The 22,627-nt window shown below is 37.6% G+C and overlaps 1 protein-coding gene across 5 annotated transcripts in view; it reads right to left on the reverse strand.

Annotated features, from left to right (window-relative positions):
* TP63 (tumor protein p63) overlaps positions 1 to 22,627 on the reverse strand; it is a 250,116-nt gene that overhangs the window by 59,085 nt on the left and 168,404 nt on the right. For 4 of the 5 annotated variants that reach the window (XM_004603014.3, XM_004603010.3, XM_012936195.2 and 1 more), the window contains exon 4: positions 15,393 to 15,647. In XM_004603014.3, the coding sequence (XP_004603071.2) occupies positions 15,393 to 15,647 (255 nt within the window). Of the gene's footprint in view, positions 1 to 15,392; positions 15,648 to 22,627 lie in introns of those variants that run through there. The other variant, XM_055127382.1, reaches the window with a different exon arrangement.

Genomic DNA, 22,627 nt, shown 5'->3' on the forward strand with positions numbered 1-22,627 from the left:
AACATCTGATTTCCAAGATGCCACGAGCTGATGATTGCTCAGTTTGCTTTCCCACTGCACAAGCTAATGACGATAGGGCAGGCTAACCTGCGTCTTCATTCTTTTGCCCTACAAAACGGAGGCCTGGGCCAGCACTGACTCATAACGCTGGAGACGTTAGCTCATGGTAGTGATTTAGTCATGAGAATCCTGACAAGAGCCTCTCCCTTCCCTGGTGCTTCAAGAAGGAAATCAGTTCCTGGAAGATATGGCATTAGGACCAGGCACAACGATCACAAATGTGACTATGATCGTTGAAAGTGGGGTGGTGGGGCTAAACAGTCTGCATGACAGTAGCCACCTTAGTTACAGAATAACTGTCTTCGCAAAACGGGATCTGCAGCACAGCCCCGTTAGAAATGCCTGTCCAAAACTCAGTCATTTTCATCCATACAGGAATCTAGAACAGTGGGTTTCCCTTGGAGGGGAAAGAAGAAAACATGAGTGTTTAGGGTCTGGTAGGCTTTAACTGTTTCCACCAGGGGTGAGAAAACTCCAGAGAAAGCTTTTGAATTGGGGTGCATAAGAATCATCTCACTTGGGGGCTGGAGCGATGGCACAGCGGGTTGGGCATTTGCCTTGCACGCGGCAGACCCGGGTTCAATTCCCAGCATCCCATATGGTCCCCTGAGCACCGCCAGGAGTAATTCCTGAGTGCAGAGCCAGAAGTAACCCCTGTGCATCGCCAGGTATGACCCAAAAAGCAAAAAAAAAAAAAAAAAGAATCACCTCACTTAGCACATGCTTTCCATGAACTTGGCCAAGCAGGGAGCTGGGAGTCCTCCCAGCCACCTTGATTCCAAGGAAGCAGCAGCCATTTGCGAGAGAAGAGATTTCCCAACTGGCACTGCACAATCTTTAGTTTCATGACAACCATACAGAATGAGGTTATTACCCAGATTCTAAGAAGATTAGGGCACCAGAGAGGTTAAAAGTCGTGCAAAGGCTGAGGCCAGAAAGTTGTCGGACAGTCCTTAGGATTCTCCCTCTAGTTAGATTGCTTATAATTTCCTTCCCTTCTCTGAGTCAGTTTTTGGTTGCCTTCTTCTTTTCTTATGCAGCTCCTAGAAGCAGTGACTTCAGAAAGCAACTTTTCTCTTTTTCTCTGTGTCTCTTCCCCCTGTCCTCCCCTTGTCCCCCTCCCTGAAGTCTTTCCTTGTCCCACCGCCCTAAATCCAATGGACAGACCGAGTCATCAGTCCTTTCACTAGCACTCTGCATTGTCTGTGAATTTTTCCATATGTCTAGTCCCTCTCCAATAAATTTTCACACCCACTAGCCGGTGGGTATGATGCAGGAAGAGCACCCCAGGCTGGCCTCTGCTTTTACTTCAAGTTTTCCCATTGCATACATGGAGAGTTACTTTCTTCTTCCTGGCACGGAGTAGGTTAATCACCGCCCTTTTATTTATGTCCAGCCACACTGTAACTTCTCTTGCGGATAAACCACTTTCTTTTTTATTCAAAGAGAATGTCAGAGTCTATACTTGATTAATTCTCCTCTAAGACTTGGGCCCCGCAGCCCACCTGTTTTCGGCTGAGTGTTCCCTCTAGAGGCAGTGCATTCCGGGGCTAGAGAATCCTGAACATTCTTCAAGTTGAGCTGGAATCTGCTGTTCTGCAACTTCCTCTCTTTTGCTGGTAATTGTGCCCTTTGGGGCCATCTAAAGAAGCCTAGAATGCAGCTACGCTCATGAATGCAAACAATAAAGAAAAGAGCTTTGCACAACTGATTAGCAATGTCATAGCATGAGTCCTAGTTCTTTTAAGGTTCAGGTGGTAAAATAGAAAATATCCCCAGTGCTCTCTCTCTCAGAGCGAAGCAAACCTCTTTTATCTCACAATTTCTCCTTCAACAGTTGTTCGAGATACTTGTACATACGGCAGTATACCTAGTTGTAACTGAAAACTTCAAAATAAATATTATTCATCTTCCTGGAACTTCAGTTTTAAAGACTTTTTAAAAAATTTTAAATGAGGGTGAAGGTATATTAGAATGAAAATTGAGATATATTTTTACATATAAAAAGAAAAAAATACTGTATCTTCTCTATACCAGTTCAGAGCAAACCCTCAAGATATCCAAGAAAGACATTATATTCCATAGTGCTTAATTGGGGGTAAAAGCTCTAAAGTGTTGAACTAAATATCACTTTTGCCAACATTGGAAGACAAGACATCGGAAGCTAAAATGGATTAACAGAGAGGACTTTCCTTTACGTTAACTAATAGAATGAATATAAACTCTAATTTCAAATTTATTAGCCATTCTAAAATTCATCATGTTTGTGACTCTGTTAAGCATTTTAGTATCATATCTATCATTGCTACTGAAATATTCATTATTTTGTTAACCATTTTCATGAAAGTCACCATTTTCCCGACTGTCATGTACTTTCAAATCATTACACCTATCATTTCTACTGAAAGACATATTACCCCATTTTCAGGGTGAAGAAGCTGCTTGACAGACAGACAGTGTATTGCCCAAGGCCACGTAGATAGAGGTGGAATTCAACCCCAGGTCTATCTGACTACAAAGTCAGAATTCTTTCCACTAAACTACTCTGCCTCCTCAGGCACTTTGTTCTTTAATAAGAGACCCGGTCCATCACAGCCCAGCCTCTGCATTTGGGGAGAGGCAAAGACACTCTGGAGAACTAATAGAACAAAACAGCTTATGAAATAATTGAAAATTAAGATGTACATATCTGCCATATTTTATAGAATTTTTATGTTCTGTATCATGTCTCATAATTTAGCAAGTAAGAGAAGATTTTCATTTTCAATTCAGAATCTGCAATAAAAGAGATCATTCCAATTCAGCTTTCAAGATTTCAAAGGATGAAATCTTATATTTCTGAAGTCTCAATTCTGATATAAAACCAATTAAGGAAACAATGAATTGGGAGTTGATCTATGTCTTGTAACCATATGCCCAAATGACAACTTCAAAACAAATTTTCAAACCAATTAAAGAAAGAAAATATGTTAGCTTGGTAATACTTGCAAGCAAGTCTTAGAAATATGTAACCCCTCTCAGTGTTCATATAACAGTGTTGGCAGTATTGAAACAAAATATGGCCATGCTAATTCTTCCCTGTCTAATTAATTTTGTCTGAAGCATCTACCATGTGGTATGCTCACTATATCGGGACCGCTGGCAACAGATACACATGTAAAGCTCATCATTTCATTGTATCTGTGAATTAACTCTCTCCAGGACTTTCAAAGTGTTGAACTCAGATCTAAGTTTCATGAAATTAGGTCTCATTTTGGGTTATTGGGAAAGAAAACTTAGATTTAGCAGTGATCATATATATTTTTTAAAAAGCACATAGAATAGGTAGATGAAACATGTAAATAGAAAAGAATATCTACATGATGATATTGCATCATTATGTCTTCAACTAAGAATTAAGTCCCACACTTACCAAAATAATACCATTACTACTACAGGTGGAGAAATGGCTGTAAGATTTTAGTCCTTATGCTTGTTACACTAAAATACAGGTAATACAGGGAGATAATTACAGAGATGGTCTTTCCTGGGAATCTCAAAACATTTAGGAAAGTATAGAGAATGATATGTTACCACTGTATTGATTTACCAAGACCACCCAGTATTTGGTACCTTTTGGAACAAAATCTGCATAGTTCTCACAAATGGAACAATTGAAGCAAAAGCAATAGTAAAGCAGGTAGGTTACTTGCCTTGTACATGACTGACCTTGGTTTGACCCTACTGCCTTATGGTCCCCAAGCCCTGCCAGGATTTTTCCCTGAGTGCAGAACCAGGAATAAGCCCTGAACACCAATGGGTGTGGCCTAGAACCCATTAAAAAAAAGAACAGTAGTGAAGAAAAATATGAAGGGCCCGTTCCTCTCCTTGTCTGAAATAGCTTGGTCAATTCTCCTAAGATGAAAACCTAATGAAGTAAGAATGTGTCCTCATGTACAGACTCTAAAACTTCCAATATACCACACACAAGAAAAAAAATCAAAGAACTAAAGATTTTTGATTGAATTCGAAAAGCCTACTGAATCAACAGAACTCTTCTTGAAATTGAAATCCATATCACAAATAAATATTCAAAGAGCTACAAAGCATCTAAGAAACTCTCCAATGAACATGAAGTTGAACATGTGCATGTTATATTGTTTACACAGGTTCATATACTATTTTCTAGTGAATGATTTTCACTCTCCTATTCTTTACGCTCTGTTATCTTAACTCTTTTTGGGGGAAAGGAGAACACCTGGTGATGCTCCAGAGTTATTCCTTGTTCCGTATTCAGGAATTGCTCCTGGCAGTGTTCACGGGACTGTATAGGATGCCTAAGACAAAACCTGGGTCGTCCGCATGCAAGGCAAGCACCCTCTCTGCTATACTATCTCTCCAGCTCCATATTCTACTTTTTGATTAAGAGCTGCCTTATCTACCTGAATTATTGGCATGAGTTCCTGGGTTCAACCTTAGCCACATTAAGAATAAAATAGTTTTGGTGGCCAAGAGATAGCTTAGTTGGCCAACGGGCTTCTCTTGAACATGTGAGACTTTAAGTTTGAACTCCAGTGCTGCCCACATGCAGTGAGCACACTTTGGCATTTTTTGTTATTTGTGCTTACAAATCTGCTGTCTTCTAGCCATAATGCCACAACTACTTCTCAGTCTCAGCACAGCTGGATATATGTGTCTCTAACTAAAGAGGGACACTAGTGATTGCTGCAAATAAAAGAGTATGCAAGAACCACAGCCAGGGGGAGTGCAATTGCTCGAGAGCTTGTGTGTGAAAACCACAGCTGAAGAACTTGCATGCTGGTGAGCACCACGACTGAATAAGGCTCACACCCTTACCAAGCTCAGACCTTGTGACCCCTGATGAAGACCACAACCCAAATATATGATTCCCGATCATCACAACATTAGGATGGAGATGTGAAGTGGGGAAATGATTTTTAAAAGAAAAAATGTAATGATTAAATAGCATAGAGTAGCACTGTAGCACTGTCATCGCATTGTTCATCGATTTGCTCGAGCGGGCACCAGTAACGTCTCCATTGTGAGACTTGTTGTTACTGTTTTTGGCATATCGAATACGCCACGGGTAGCTTGCCAGGCTCAGCCGTGTGGGCAGGGTATTTCAGTAGCTTGCTGGGCTCATTGAGAGGGATGGAGGAATTGAACCAGGGTCAGCTGTATGCAAGGCAAACACCCTACCTGTATGAACATGTCATAGAAATCTATAGAAAATTATATCTATGTACATTTATTGCAGAAAAAAAGCATATACACGTATACATATACATGAAATATTCTTGGTGGAAAACTAGATGGGAAAAGATATTTCCTTCTACTGCTGAATCTCTTTCTCTCTCTCCCTCTCGCTCTCCTCTTTCTTTAGGTCTAAATCTTGAGACCTCAGGATCTCCAGGGAGAGCAATTGTTATATTATTCTAACAGTTAGAAGAGCACAGATGAACTAATGTTTGTGAATACCTTACTAGCACAAATTTTTATTACCACACAATCGTTTATTACTAGAGCAAGAGACTTGGATTTGTATGTTATGTATTATGTTTTAATGGGAAACATAGAGAGGATCAAAGAGACAGTACAGGAGGTAAGTCATTTGCCTTGGGTGCATCTGTGGGGCTGCTGTCCTAGTTCAAACCACTGGTGCCACGGGGGATGCCCTGGGCACTGAAAGATCAGTCTGGAGCACAGAGGTAGAAACTATTGGGGATTTTCTTCAAAACTTCCCCCCAAATGAGATTTTATTATTTTATTTATGCTTTATCATTTATTTAAATAATTCAGGGAAATTTGTCACAGTTTAATTCTTTTTTTTACTCATTCCTCTGCAATATTAGCAACACTAAAAAGACTTTATGAAAAATATAGCTAATTAATAATTTACATACTTTAATTAAAATGTTTTAAAACTAAAGTATTTTACATTATCACAAAACCTTCCTATTTCTTAGGGATTTATGTATCTATTTTGTTCATGTCACATCTGCCTATAAACAGAAAATCTAAGAATACTATGAACTGTAAGCATGGATATGACTTGTATTTCATCAATTTGCTGGAGCGGGCACCAGTAACGTCTCCATTGTGAGACTTGCTGTCACTGTTTTTGGCATATCAAATACACCACAGGTAACTTGCTAGGCTCTGCCGTTCAGGTGGGATACTCTCAGTAGCTTGCCGGGCTCTCTGAGAGGGATGGAGGAATCGAACCCAGGTCAGCCACGTGCAAGGCAAAAACCTTACCTGCTATGCTATCACTCCAGTCCATAATTTGTATTAATTCCAGTAAATCTAAAAACAAAATTCAGAGTTTGATAATAACACATTATGGTTTTAGTGCTTCATATGTCAGACTCCCCAAGTAATTCAGAGACTTTAATTAAGCCTTATGGCAACCCTATCAGGTAAACATTATAGTACCCACTTAACAGATGGGCATAAACACAGCACTTTGCTCCAGAATAATAGACTCAGCATTCTAAAGTTATCCTTCTAAGACCTGGATAGCTACTGAATAAGTTACACTCCCCAAGAGCCTGTCAGATGACTTGACTTTTTCAAATTCAAATAAGAATCTTAAGCAATAGTGTACTGTTCTTATTTCATACATCTTGAATAACAATCTCCTTACCAAAAAAAAAAAATCCCTAAAATCTCTTCAAGTGTTAGCCTTATCTTATTCTTCCTTGTTTTCACAAAATGTTTTTAAATGACTTAAAAAAATTGCAACTAAATGAGTAACCTCAAAAGAGACACTTCTCTCATAATGAACTTGACAATTCAGGATTACCAGCTAACAATCAGAAATTATGCTTGATTCTTTTATCCTCTTTTGAATACAATAGTAAGATGGAAAACTGACACTTTTCACTAAGAAATCACAAGTCATCATTATTAGATTCAAACTAAATCAAGAAGTCTCAGTCTACATGTCAAGTGAGAAAGCCTCCCTAATTTATCTCATGGAAAATATCAGATTTCCTTTTGATTTCAGTGAAGGGATTCTTTCTGGTAGGTCAATAATCACTACCAAAATCCATAGGGTTACTGCTGCTCAAAGACCTTCAGCCTCCACACAGGACCCCTTGTTCTAAAACATTTCATGCCTACCTACCAACTTCTGCATAGTTTAAAGAAGTGTGAGTTTCCTTATCATTTTCCTATAAGCTCTTCCCTTTGTTTTGCCTTGTTTTTGTTTGGTGGCCACACCTGGTGATGCTCAGAGGTTTCTCCTGGCTCTACACATAGGAACCGTTTCTGTTGGTGCTCAAGGGATAATATTGGATGCCAGGGGTGGAATCGGGTTGGTCACTTGCAAGGCAAGCACCTTACCTGCTATACTATTTCTCCAGCCTCTGCAAAATTTTCTTTAATAATAAGGAATTGAATATTGTTGGAAAAAAGAATATCAGTCATAGTGACCTAGACCTAGAGAGATTTACTTTTCTCTGCTGATTTAAAACTATGAGGATTTATTTTATATACAGTTGCTTGTATTTGTCATTTCCCAGTTGATATTTAAATATATTTCAGAAGATAAATACAGCTGCCCTTCTCCATCAGAGGGGATGGGAACAATTTCAAAACCTTAGTCATGCTCTGAAAATGACTAATATTGAAGGATTCAAACAGGAGAAGTTGCAAAAGTTCACAGACAGAAATGCACCAAGAGTAACTATGATACACATTACTCAAGGCTGAGATTAATGGATTTCTACGAAGCTTAATGATACACTATATTTTCCCAAGTCATTAAAATATATATTATTATTGCTTCTAACTTCAATTCTGAAGTTATTTTTGTTCCAGTACACTTTATGTGGCATTTAAAATTAAGTCTTTAGCAAGTGAACTGAGAAAATTGATTTGACATTCTAAATCTCACTGCTCTTTCTGATTGCATCTTTGGCCAACCTTAGAACATTCAGTTACAAAGGAATTACACATTATCTAGTGATTAAAAAATGCTTCTTTCTTCAAAGGATCCAACAGTGCATACATACCACTGAATTTTTATATAAAGTAAAACTGTATAAATGTGTAATAGGTCAATTTTATGTAAGAAAAATAGAGGAAAATGTTTTCATAATGTTATTTACTTTTTTGCCAGAAATTAATATATTATTATTGGTAGGTACATAATTTATTTATGAATTAACTATATTTACAAGTAAAGTTTCCTTTAAATGTTTACTTCTCTTTACTTAAGCTTCAATAATGATTTCTAGCCACTGTTAAATACACTGCAAGAATTTTATTCAGGTTACCTATTCTTTTGATCTGTAGTATTCTACAATAATATTCACTACTATTTTTATAAAGTAAATTGAGATATGATAGCAAAATCAGATTATAACTTCTCTTTATAAATTCATATTTTACTTCCCTATGGGCTGGAGTGATAGCACAGAGGGTAAGGCATTTGCCTTACATGAGGCCAACCCGGGTTCAATTTCTCTGTCCCTCTCAGAGAGCCCAGAAAGCTACCAAGAATATCCCGCCTGCATAGCAGATCCTGACAAGCTCCCCTGGCATATTCAATATGCCAAAAACAGTAACAACAAGTCTCACAATAGGGATGTTACTGGTGCCCGCTCAAGCAAATCGATGAACAGCAGATTGACAGTGTTGCAGACAGTGCTACTTCCCCATGAAAAGTAAGGAAAGAGTTTGGTGTTGCAACCTGCAGTTGCACCCCCACGTCCCCCTAACACCCCACAGGGACTGGGAGATCTTCCTGAGTCATTGCTTTGCTCATTCTGAGCTGATCAAAACAATTTTGATATTGTTTCCCTGGCACCAGTGACACTTGAGGGTTGCCACTCTATGATAATTGATTACTAGTGAAAGTGGAAAGGATCAGGTAATCTGATTCTGTTCTTGATCAAGTTTCTATGGTAACTGATTAGCAACGAACCTCTTCATATTAACCCACTATATGGGGACAGTGGCAAACCAAAATCTGCAAAACTAAATACCCACTACCAGTGATTAGAAGAAGAAGGAGGAGGAGGAAGGGGAGGTGGAGAAGAAAGAAGAGGAGGAGGAGGAGGAGAAAAAGGAAGAGGAAGGGGAAGTAGTGGATTAGTAGCAGGAAAAAGAAAATGGGGGTAGGGAGAAAAAGACTTTCTGCTATTTCTAGAGTAGTAAAAGAAACAAGTCAATTTTCGAGAATAGTAAAAGAAAACATTTTTTGTTTTACATAATATTTAAAAGAAGGCAACATTAGACTGGGTGAAGCAGGTTTATCATAAATGCTTTAATTCAGAGTAAATCTAAACAAATCAGGATCAATAGACTGATTAAGTTATTCTGTTCCAGACTGGGAACAGCACCTCTGTACATGACCTACAACCGAAACTTATTTGTAAGTGTAAAACCTAGGGTTAAAAGATAGAACAGTCACACGAATATCTAAATATTCTACTTAGGACATTCCCCAATGCTCTAAAGAAAGAAATAGCTTGGCTAACAGGTGAAAATGCTCTGGGTTCTTATTTTCATCACTTGGAAGAAGTATAAAATGACATACCTATATGTACCTTGGGAGATTTATGGGACAGCTACATCAAGAAATGAAAATAACCCCGTTATGGTGAGCAAATCAACCATGGGCATAAGTCAAGTTTGCTGACTTCTTTCCTGTCACTCACCAATGAACTCTAGCAGCCATTCAATTATACAACTAATTCAAGCCCCAGTTAAAGCTGAAAAACTATGAGTAGTGTTCTTTTTTGAAAGGAAGCTGATAAATCATATTTATCATCAGAAAGTTTGTCTGTACATGATGTCCTTTGATGGGCTATTCTTAAGAGTCTCGAGATTCCAGAGGGCCACGCAATGGGCTGGCTTGCATTAGATTTCTGCAGAGCTGGCAACCTTGTTCTGGAAGTCTTATATTACAGGTAATCTGATGACGGGGTGGGGGGGTGGGCCACAGGCACGAATCTCAGCTTGCCTGGAGAGCCAAAGGGAGCGAGCTTGAAAGACCCACAAGCTGGGATCAATGAATCTCTCTGGGAACTGGCTGTTCTCCCTCCAAATGCCACCTCCCTAATCTCTTGACTTGCTCAAGTCAAATTCTTCAAAGCTCCAAACATCAAACTGAGTTGGCATGAGTAGGAAAAGCACACGAAGGAATCTCTCTTAAATCTTGAGTAGAGGCGAAAAGTACTAAATTTCTGAATGGTTAACGATTATATTTATAATTGAGAGATACTGCTGAGAATCATATCTAATTGAGCTATGAAGGATAAACAAAGTTATTAATATTAAGAGACTATTATTTACAGAGATTTTGCTGGACACATTTTGACAGTTCTATAAAACCCTGGCATCTATGAAGAGACAAACCCATCTAACAAAATTGGATCTTACCCTCCCAGGTCCAGGTCATTCTTTAAAAATTGAGCCTAGAAGAAAATACTAACCTGAAGATTTTTACTTTTTTTAAATACACAGATAACACTGATCATCTTGAGATGTGAAAAATATAGCTCTCAAAAAGACAAAAGTTAGGTCAATAAGCAAAGAGAAATGGATCTACACTCACAAAGAGACCTCATCACTAGAATTCAACAAAAGAAAATACTTAGTCCTCCGGAAGTGGTGTCCTAATCCACTCTCTTAGTTCTCAAGTAGTACCTTGGAAAACCTTGTTACAGGCAATATGAAAATCATCAATATTTAGTACATATGATTCTTGTGATGGGCTTGGAGTACTTATGTAGATGGATATGCCAGTTTGGTGAACCTGTTTCCTAGGGGTACCCAGGTTGTTTGTGGCATTTTGCTACTACAAATTTATATGCCAAAATCTTCAAGAAGTGAGTTCTTTATGTATTCTCTATCTTCATCTAACAGAAAGAATGAACACAAGGATGTCCCAATAATGAAATAGTCAGAGTATGAAGAAAGGAATGTCAGAAGTCAGTCAATGAGTCCTGAAAGCTAGAGAGGGCCATTTTTCTGCTTCCAAGCACAGTCTGTGTCTCTGGGGGCAGACCAAAGAAAGAGCAGCACAGGAAGCCTGTAGAAAAATACCTATTATCACCTTAATTATCTATTCATATATTGGGATAATGAAAGCATGAAAGTCCCTTGGAGCTGGTGTATGCATGTTAAAAACGCAAAAGCACAGAAGAGAAAAAAATATAGGGTCCTTTTCTTTGCATTCTAAAAATTATTACTCATAAGAAAAAGGGACTTAGAGTCCTACTCAATAAACATAAGCTTACCTCACCATTAGGTGCACATATCCACAACTGTAATTCTCATGATATGAACAGTCTTGACATCCCCACCCATTGGTGAGAAAAGTGAGACTTAAAGAGATTAAACTTACTTGGCAGGTCCTATGCTTCTAGTGTATTTCACTGTTAAACTCTGCAAATAGGTATTTTATCATTCCCAAATTATCATTCTGTCAACTGCCCTATGGTTTATGATTCGAAGCTACAAATCAGTCTAGCGCTTCCTTAGATTCAAAAGGATGTCTCTAAAATTAGTGGCAGTTACATTATGGAAATAATAAAGTCTTAGCAGCTGGAGAGACTAGAGTTAAGATATTTGCCTTGCCTGTGGCTAACCCCAGTTGAATCCATGAAACCTTCAGGAATGACCACTGATCATAAAGCAAGGGTTCGTCTCTGAGAAACACTGCAGTTGTCCCCTCTATCAAAACAAAACACCAAAAATGAAACTAAAAGTAAATCCTAAACTCTGTGCTAATCTATGTGTGTGTGTGAAACACAGAATATGCAAGAAAAAAAAAATGTTCTCACACTTCATTTGAATTCACTGGGAGAAATTTAAAATAAAAGCCATAAATTTATGGAACTGGAAACACAATCACAAACGCTATTTAAAACACAGAAAGCAAAGAGAATATGCATATATACTTTAAGTATATTAATTACGTTTTGGCAGTAATCCTGAGTACAACCATAAGTGAAAAGAGAAAACTCAACATGTGAGGATGACAAGTGATAAAATGGTACTAAAAAGATTTTTATTAAAGAATTGCCAGAAGACGATGCAGAAAGTGCAGCCTTCTCCTAATGACAGCGACTTCTGCTGCTTTTAGTTTGTGGACAGTTTTAAAACACAGCATTTAATTTTGAAAAATTGCTATAAAGTGCACAGATGCCTAAGAAATAGGTGTTGCATGATAGGATAAAAATGTACTCTATTATGGGTTACAGCTGCATAGTGCTGAGGGCTTAGTTGTTCCTGGGAGTCCTGGATTCTGTCAATCAAGAGGAAAAGGAATCTAGTTTCAGTAGGAAAACCAACTTCAGGAATGAGGAGGCCCTTAATTCTTCTCCCTCTTTGGCTGGTTAAAATCCCTATAACCTTTACTTCCCAGTTTCCTCATTTATAAAATTGGGGATAGCAGTCTGGGTTCTAAGGCTCATCTGGGATAAAGGTGTGAGAAAATACTTTTTTTAAAAAAAGTGATGATATATAAAGTATAAATGTGATGATATGTAATTTGGCTCACAGAGTTAGATGCTACTATGTATAAGATCCTGTTGTTGTTGGCTAAGAACTTACATCTTTTTTGGTGATCTCAGCAGCTACTCAGATAAGGGCTCATGTGCCCTAGATTTAGAAAAAAAAAAAAACGCAACTAAGTCTGAAATAAGTTGATAGCAAACAAGGAAGATAATCCATGGCAATATAACTACCAAGTGTTATACAAATTGGACACAATAGGTATAGAATTTAATTAAACTGTTTTGTAAAATCTGTAGTGTAGATTGCAGACAACTGAACAGAACCCCACCTCTGACCCCAGGCCTCCACCTCCAGTAAAGGTAAAAACCTGAATCAAGATTACTCATCAATAGCAGAGAACAGAACTTATGACATCCTGGTTAGTATTGCCAAGCACTTTCTATGTTCCTTATTATCATCACAACATAGGAAAAGGGAGCAAATTTAACATATTCATTTTTGGTCTGATCAGGGATAGAATGAATTCAAGCAAAAGGAGTGACTTTGCTAAAGAATCAAGACTAAAATTAAGGTTTTATGGCTCTCAAAAAAGGTTCATTTCTCATCTACAGTGCCACCCCCACTCCCACTCACACACTTTCCCACTTTTCTTTAGTGTACTGTTTCGGTGTTGTCATGTGTAAGGAGATAGTACCTGCTCATTTTCTTTTTAATTATCACTTTGGTAAATAGTTCCCATTGCGCGCGCCAGTGTAATGTGTGTGTGTGTGTGTGTGTGTGTGTGTGTGTGTGTGTGTGAGAGAGAGAGAGAGAGAGAGAGAGAGAGAGAGAGAGAGAGAGAGAGACTGTCTGCATTCACCCTCTGAGCACACAGGTTTGATCAAAGATTGAACTAAATCTGAAAAAAAAATAATACTAAAAGATTCTGAATGAGGAGGGTGTGAAGAAGGAAAAGAGAGCCTGATTGAATGTTGTGCTTGCATCAATCTCCAAACCAGTGATTCTGAAGTCACCTTAGAAAGGAAATAATTATTCATTTAGGGTCTCGAAGGCTCATCCCTCAGTCCTAATAATGTGTCTCACCTAAATACGGAGTACAGAAAACAACCAGCCAGGAATCAGGCACTATAATCATTTAATGCAAGACCAGCCCCTGTTTTAAAACATGTAAGCATTTCTTTTAGGAAAGGCCTTCCTGGGTGGCTCTTCAGTCAAAGTTTTTATATCTATCAACCAATATTTAAATAATGCATAGACACTCAGGAAGTACTCACCTGTTGAGGTCAATTGCAGGATGGTCAATGTAAATCAGACAAAAGATTCTGCCTGACTGACCAACAGCACAAGGAGGATTGGCCAAGGTTAATCTTACAGGTATACTTGATATTCTAGTATGGTTAGCTATGCTTTATGACAAAACCTCTTGTCAAGCATGAAAGTTTATTTTCATCACTAAAATAAAATTAATTTGTAGGTAGTTTGGGGACATCTAGGTCAAATGGTAGAAAAGGAAATAAGATCTCCCTCAGTTCTGAGGAAGGGCACAATCAGAAGTAGGTTCAAGGACACAAAAGCCTTGTTAACTAGATGACAGCTCACCTGACCATTCTTTAGTTCTCTTTATTTGTAAAATGGGAGTGATAAAACCTATCCTTTTCAGTGGGCAAAAAAGGGAAGAAAGGTGTAGGGTCAAATGTGACTTTTATGTTAAACACAGTAAATATTACAAGTACAGTTTGTTTTGTAAGTGTTAGATGCCTGGATTAATCCTATAGTAAACGAGGTATTGTAACAGAAAAAGAGACATGCTTTCGAAAGATACACAATTTCCAAAGAAAGATGGGGTGGGGAAAAGGGGGAGTATGTCAAAACAACTCTGAATCTCTTTCCAAACAGATGATACTATTTGGAACCATTTCTATAATTCACATAAACATTAAATTGTTTGGCAAACATGCATGTACTTTGGTCTTGGACATTCTTTGATCAATCAGCTAAAACCAGTCCTATAGGTCTCCTTCTTTATATTAGAGGTTTATCATATTATGATAAATTGCAAAATAAACTTTAAAACAATAAATACTCCTGTGCCTTCTTCTAAATTTTGTAAATATGTATGTTTTCTTACAGAAGTTATAAATGGAAAGATATGTTTTCTTATAGATGTTATATATGAAATGATGTTTTCTTATAGAAGTTATATATAGAAAGATGATTTTTACCCCAACATTTAAATTTAGAATCCCTTTGGACCAATTTAGAGCCCTAGGACATAGTTTTATAGAATTTCTTTTGGAGAGGGAGATTTTAAATATTATAAGGATGTGTATCAATACTCTATGATTCATATTATCAATATGGATAAACAAATTCAACTCTTCCTTAATGAGATTTTTATTTTTAAATTTATTATTTTATTCACGTTTTAAAAAACACACCTTCATGTGCCATTTACCTCTTCAAAATAATAAAACTACTCTGCATTCTGGGGCCTGCCAACACATATCCTATAACTATGACACTTCTTGCTGTCTTCACAACTTTCTAGAAATTTCCAAAGATTCCCCAGCAGCATGAAAAACAAGAACAGCAGCGAGTGAAATTACTAGGAGGCTGTAACACTGGCCTGCTGCTTTTTAGATAAGGGACTTTTTCCCAACTAAATATCATGCGTTTTTGGTTGGTTTGTATCAGATCATTATTAATATCCCAACCCAGCTGCCTTCAGTGAGCCGGAAGAGGGTTTTCCTCATTCAACACAGATCTCTAGGCTGTGAGAGAGGAGCAAGCCCCAGAAGACAATTGTTTCAAACACAGGAGGTCGGGGGTAAACATGGATGGGTGCCGGGCACTCTTACCGTCCAGGTGGCAGACTTGGCAGTGCTGGACTGCTGGAAGGACACGTCGAAGCTGTGTGGGCCCGGGTAGTCGGTGTTGGAGGGGATGGCGGGCGAAGGTGAGAGGGCATCAAAGGTGGAGCTTGGCTGTGCGTAGGGCGAGGGTGCCGTGACGCTGTTCTGTGCATGGTCTGTGTTGTAAGGGCTGGTGGATGAGGAGCCATTCTGAATCTGCTGGTCCATGCTGTTCAGGAGCCCCAGGTTTGTGTACTGTGGCTGTAGGGTACACAGATACACTGCCCATTAGTCAGGTAAGGGGATGGATGCTCTTGATTTTTTGTTAACGTTTGAAATTTTACTTTTTAAGGGTCACACTCAGCGATGCTCAGGGGTTACTCTTGGTTCTGCACTCAGGAATTACTCCTGGCGGTGCTCGGGGAACCATATGGGATGCTGAGGATTGAACGCAGGTCAGTTGCATGCAAGGCAAATGCCTTACCAGCTGTACTATAGATCCAGCCCAACATTTGAGACTTTAACACAGCGATCTACAAAGATGTCCCTAATGCATTCACTTCGGGTATTTGATATTCCAACATTGGAGTGTATGTAAAAGCTGTGTCACCATTGAAATTCATTACAAAACACACACCTCCCATGACTTTTGATGCTTCTCATCGGGTATCAAAAATTAATCATCTTATCTCCATTGTAAAATGTCATGGACCTTGAATATTCAATATTCCAACTGGTTTTACAACACCAATACTCAATAGAGTACTACCACCAGTATGACCTTCCCTCCACCGATATCTCCAGTGTCCCATTTCTCTACCCCCCAATACTGCCCCCTTAGCAGGCAAAAAATAATTCACTTTATATTGTTACAGTGTTTTTCTCACAATGGTGTTACTAAAGTCATTGGCAGAGAATTGAATGAACTGGTAGGTGGTAGGCGAACCATCAATGATACAGTTTTCCCTCTCACTATTAAGAGCAACGTTTGGTGCATGCATTCTAGAGCATTCTAGCTTAGGTCCATGACATGTCAAACCATGCAAGGTATAAAACCATTTCTAAAATTTGCCTTTTAGTCTCATAATTGTAAATTATGTCCTGGGGTACAAAGTATCCTCATCTAACTCAAAGACCATCTTAAAAATACTGTAAGGGCATGACTCACAGGTTTATGAAGAAACACACACACACACAAACACACACACACACACAAAGAATGAATTCTGGTCTATCATTCAAGTATGAGCTAAGAGTTCATCTGATTTTCACTTTCTTTATAGCATTTGCTCATGACTAGTGATCAGAATATATGTAAGATGTGTTTAGTTGTGATTAAAATGTATCACTTGATATAAGTTGAATGTACGTTAATTCATATTGCTCATTTGCTAGATATGTTTATATCTTTTGTGGAAGCCAAGCACTGACTTAGGCACTCAATAAGAGGCTCATGGAAAAAATGAACAGATTTGTCTCATTAACCTCCATACCAACTCTACTGCAATATTATCAGAGCATGGAAGGAATTTGCTCATGCACTAGCTAATGAGCAAAAATGTGAGTACTCTGAAACCAAATCTTTTGGAATCTAGAATTTCAAAATCTAGAACCCGTTTCAGATGCCAACCTGATCTGAAAATCCGAAGCCTTTCTAACCTTGAGTCAAATTGGTCATTTCGAGAATTGACAATGTAAAGAGACATATTTCCCTTTATGAAAACTGACACTGGGAAACCTCATTGTCTTTTCAGGATAGCAAAGGGGCCATCAAATTTCAAGCAGAGAAGAGGAAGATTGTCCTGTCAGTGGATATTTTAGAAAAGGAGTAAGACTGTGGTTCTTTGAGTGAATTATAATGTTGGGAATCCTAGATTCAGTATAATTACACAGGATAAAAGAAAACAAAAAAAACCCCAAAAACAACAAACAAAAAAACACAAAAGCTTGAAAACAGTTAAGCTAAGTTTAGTACCTTGTTTTATTGAACTGTAAGTATTTCACATGGGGAGGAGCAATGGCCTCTGCCATTCCATTCAGTCCAGAGAGCATCTGTCTAAACGTTAACAGTCGCATGCCCATTCCAATACATTTATACATTCACATTCCACTGCTAAAATGCCATGTCCCCATTTGCTCTTCAAATCACTATTAATCTCTTTACACTTATCCCCGTGCTGACAAGAACAGCTGTTTGTCTCGCCTCTCTCTCCCCTCTGCTTTTCCAGCTTCTATTTCTCTCCCTATCTCCCCTTTCAGCTTCACTTTTTGACAGGTGCAGCAAAACTACAGGTAAAACAACCAGGGGAGCAAAAACAAAACAAAACAAGACAATACTATGGTCCCAGCAGGGGTATCCACATCCCTGATAGAAGTAAAGCTCTTAGATATCCGGACTTGTGGCTAAAGCGTGGGAAGGGACCTGAAAAGATATTTGTGTTCAAGTTAGGGGTCAGTATACAGAGCAGGGTTGAGCATCCTGCAGGAATCAGATAATACTCCCGGAGACACGTGCTTCCCTAGGGCAGGACAATTAGGGAGGCAGCCATGTCTGACAAAAAGACAAAGACACTCACAGAGCACTTTCTCATTGGCAGTCAAAAGCCTGTTGGGCCAACCCTTTCCTCCTCCTCCTCCTCCTCCTCCTCCTCCTCCTCCTCCTTCTAGCTACACAGAATGGAACTTCAGCTAATTGTGGGCTTGAAAGAGAACAAAGAACAGCCCTTTGAGAAAAAGTTTTTTCAATGTAAGTAAAGAGAAAAGTTTGGGGACCCAGCTTTAAAAGCCCCTGAGCAAACACTCATTGCTTCTTGGAGGACTTAAGTGAAATGGAAACTCCATTTACTTAAGGGACAAAAAGGTTCTGGCACTGCAGGAAGAATGAATATATTGGGTGGCACCAAGAAACCTGTGTTTGAGATAGTTTTCAAAAGTCATTAACCTTGCAGTGGGTACTGATAGGGATATTTTAGGATGCCATCGTCTTAAGTTCTATACAGTTCCAGGTAAAATGTTTTACTGAATAGCAACGAGGTTTGCTTTCAATGAAAATGCCTCATTTTAGAAAGAAAGAGACAGACATAGAAAGATCGCACTCATATGTGGAATATAAAGTAGCTGAGAGGTACAAGCTTACAATGTTTCGATTCCTGGCAGACATTTCTCTGGACTTAGTTACTAAAATACTAAAATACAGAAATCCAAAACTATGCTGCTGCTAGTGCGGCCTCCTGACCTTATATCTCTTCATTCTCAGCAATGGAAAACAAATTACCAAATGCTTTCTTTTCAGCAGATCGACTTTAGGGGGGAGAAACTCCAAATCAATAATAGTGAATTTTTTTTTGTTTAAATATTGAATTTAATCAAAGTAAAGTGAAAGTAAAGTGAAATTTACCAGTTACACATGTGGGGTTGGGGGCTGGGGAGGTGGGGGGAAGGGGGGAGGTATATTGTGATTCTTGGTGGTGGAATATGTGCACTGGTGAAGGGATGGGTGTTTGAGCACTGTATAACTGAGACTTTAACCTGAACTCTTTGTAACTTTCCACATGGTGAATTAATAAAAGAATTAAAAAAAAAAAGAAAATGCCTCATTTTAAAACATACAGGTACATTTCTCAGGTTTGGGTGAGACATGTTTTTGAGGTTAAAATACACAGATACAGGCCAATTTGAGGTAAAAATACATAGATACTGGCCATAGTTATGGTTCATCAGTTGTGTGTCTACTTCACACATATAAGCCCTTGATTTGGAGTCCTATCATTTAAAAAAATAGTTTCAAGATCTTTCAGAGGAAAAAACCCATCAATTTTACTTTAAATAAGCATAGGCCAAATAATGTTTCAAGAGGAATAAACGCGATATTACTAACTTAAATTTAGTCTGTGTAAACCACAACCAACAACAAATCCACCAACAGAAGAACTGCATGATTAGAAATCTATTTGGATAATTCCCATAGTTTTACTTTAAAAAAATCAATGAACATAAACCTATTGCAGGAAATACTAACTTTGAAGTTAATTTTAAAATAGAGTAACTATTGAAAGAAAAGTCTTCTTATTTATTTATTTATTTATTTATTTTAAGAGAGTGACTGTATTTACAAAATATGATTAGAGGTCAAGGGCAGGCAGGTCAACGTAGCCAAAAAAGAACAAGTGTTAATAGGCAGGGCCAACTAAAGTTTGCAGGACTCTAGGCAAAATGAAAACACAGGATGTTTTCATAAATTATTGTATCAAAATTTGCTCACAAATTGTTAAAACTTTCAAAAATAGTAAAAGCAGGGCATTAAACAAGGCAACCTACCTCACTTTACAGTTTGCAAAATCTATGTGAAAAAATGTCCATCTTATTTTCTATGAAAGTAAAGTAACTGTACTCATGTCCCTTCATTCTTTTAAGTAACCCCATAAACACAGAAAGATGTAACTTGTGCTATGCCAATATACTAATTTAATGTGCATTTACAATGACAATTAAAGTCTCAGAAACTTGAACGTGATACTTTTCTACTTATTAACACTGATGGAGGGGTTCTGGTCCTTGGTGGTACACATGGCTTGGTAACGTATCCTTAAAGCATATGAAAAATTTACACACCTATAAGTCAATTTCACCTCAATAAGTTAAACATTTATAAACTGTCTTGGCAGAATACATGTCCCATGACTTCCTTTTTGCAACAAAAACTAGTTAGGATATTTAAATGTAATGGAATTTTAAAAACAACCTTTATTTATTTTTTTACTAGAAAATACCTTTTTTAAACAAAATGCCTTTTTAACTAGAAGACATTTTTATATATAAATTACTATACTATACTCTATAGTAAATTATTAGAAATGTAGCATGGAGCCAGAGGGACAGAACAAGCTGTACTATGTTGCTTTGCATTGAACTGACCTGATTCAAATCCTCAGCACCATGTATGATTCTCAGAGGACCACTAGGAGTGACCCTAAGCACAGAGCCAGAAATAGCCCCTGAGCACAACTGGATATGATGCAACCCTGTCCTCTCCCCACTCTGTATTCCTCAAAAGAAGTGACACATTTATCCTATCAAATATGAAATAGGAACTAGTTTCTTTGAATAATATATGAAAGGCAATATTGAACAAGTTAGTCTGATATTTATCATAAGCCTGATAAGAGAATGCAATTTTCTCAGGTTCTTAGAGATGGTTCATTTTATATAAAATAAGTGAAGTAGAAGGCTAGATGAAGAAAGCCTTGAAAATAAACACCTTCTACAAAAATATATGTAGAAGTGGACTTTCATCACAAGCTAGTGGATGTGACCACAGAAAGAATAGCATACACCTTGATTCATAGAGAAATTACATATTCCACACTATCATAAAGCAGTGTTGTAGTGATCTGAAACAGGAAGCTTAGGGAGACGTAGGAACTGAATCTCAAACTTTTCAGGCTCTCATGATCAGAGAAGCATACAGTTAACTGCCATTACTAAATGTAGGAAGAAAGAATGTTTTTGGTTTACTTTTCTCATCCTATAATCTTTTGCATTACCACAACCGTCTATAGTACTCTGATTTATGTCTTCACTAAGCTGCAATTTGGATACCTCAACTTAAGATATTGATAAATATAATTACATTTACCTTACTGGTTATTACTTTAAAAGTGGAGTTATTTAGGTTTATTTTTCTCTACTCGGCTACAGGGTTAAAAAATAATACAAAATTCTGAATTGTATGATGTGCTTCAGATTTTTTACATCAACAAGTAAGAAAATGTTGATATGGATAATGCTGAAAAATCCTCAATAAAGAAAAACTGGTTTTATATACACTTTAGGTTGACAATGTAATTACTTTTCTATTGTTTCACAACAGAAAGTAAAAAATTATAATCAAGTCATTTGGCTAATACAATAGCAAAAGAGGACTTAAATATAATGTGTTTTTAAATAGTTCTCTTTTCTAACTTATCTCTGTGAAAAAATCTTTATGAACTACCTCTCTGAGATATTATTAGTTGGGATAGATCAGTTGTAGCAGTATGGTAAGAATAGGTAAAAATACATAGCAAAATATTAATAATAATAAATGAGAATGGATACCAAATCAGGGTAATAAGGGTACTATAAAGGTAAACAGTCAAAATTCTTTTCCTCAACTCAACTGATTCCTTTTCATAGAAATAATAACTTGCCTATATTTCTTTTGAAACAATTTCTAGTCATAATTCTTACTTGGCTACTGGATAAAGCTAGGGAACTGAGCATTCTTCTGCACTCCTTATATTTTTAAAATTATTTTGTTTTTGAATCACCATGACACACATATTTACAAAGTTGTTCATGATTAGATTTCAATCATACAATGTTCAAACACCCATCCCCTTACCAGTATGTCTCCTGCCACTAATGTCCCCAGTTTCTCTCCCAACCACCCTCAGCCTGTCTCTGTGGCAGACGTTTTTTCTTCTCTGTCTCCATCTCTGTCTCTCTCTTCCTCTTTCTCTCTCTCTCTAGTTTCTTTAGACACCGTTGTTTGCAATACTGTTACTAAAAGGCTACCCTGTATCATTTTACCTCCTTTCAGCACTCAATGGGGTGAAAAAGGTAAAAGTCTTCTACCAAAGATCAAGCACAGACAGGGTTTCCCATGTCCATTCAATATCCTATTGAAAGTATTTGCCATAGCAGTTAGGCAAGAAAAAGATACTAAGGGTATCCAAAAAGGAAGAAGTCAAGTTCTTACTATTTGCAGATGACACGATAATATATTTAGAAAACCCTAAAGACTCGACACAAAAACTCCTAGAAACAATGGATTTGCATTGTAAAGTGGTAGGCTATACAATTAATATATAAAAGTCTGTTGTGTTCCCATATACAAAAAAACAAAAAAGAAGAAAAATATTTTTTAAAAAATCTATTTTGCAAGTGTGCCTCAGAAAATGAAATACTTCGTAATCAGCTTAACTAAAGAGGTGAAAGACCTATACCAGAAAACTATAAAACACCACTTCACGAAAGAAAAGATTATACAAGTAAATGGAAACACATCCCTTGCTCATAGATAAGGAGGGTTAATAGTATTAAAAAGCAATACTCCCCAAAGCATTATACTGACTCAGTGCAGTTTGTATAAGGATGTCCATGCCACTTTTCAAGGAAATTGACCAAACACTCCTGAAATTCACTTGGAACAACGCCTCCCCCAACATCCTTCTGCAAAACCAAAAGCAATCTTTGGAACA

Source organism: Sorex araneus, chromosome 2, assembly GCF_027595985.1.
Source record: "Sorex araneus isolate mSorAra2 chromosome 2, mSorAra2.pri, whole genome shotgun sequence".
NCBI lineage: Eukaryota > Metazoa > Chordata > Mammalia > Eulipotyphla > Soricidae > Sorex > Sorex araneus.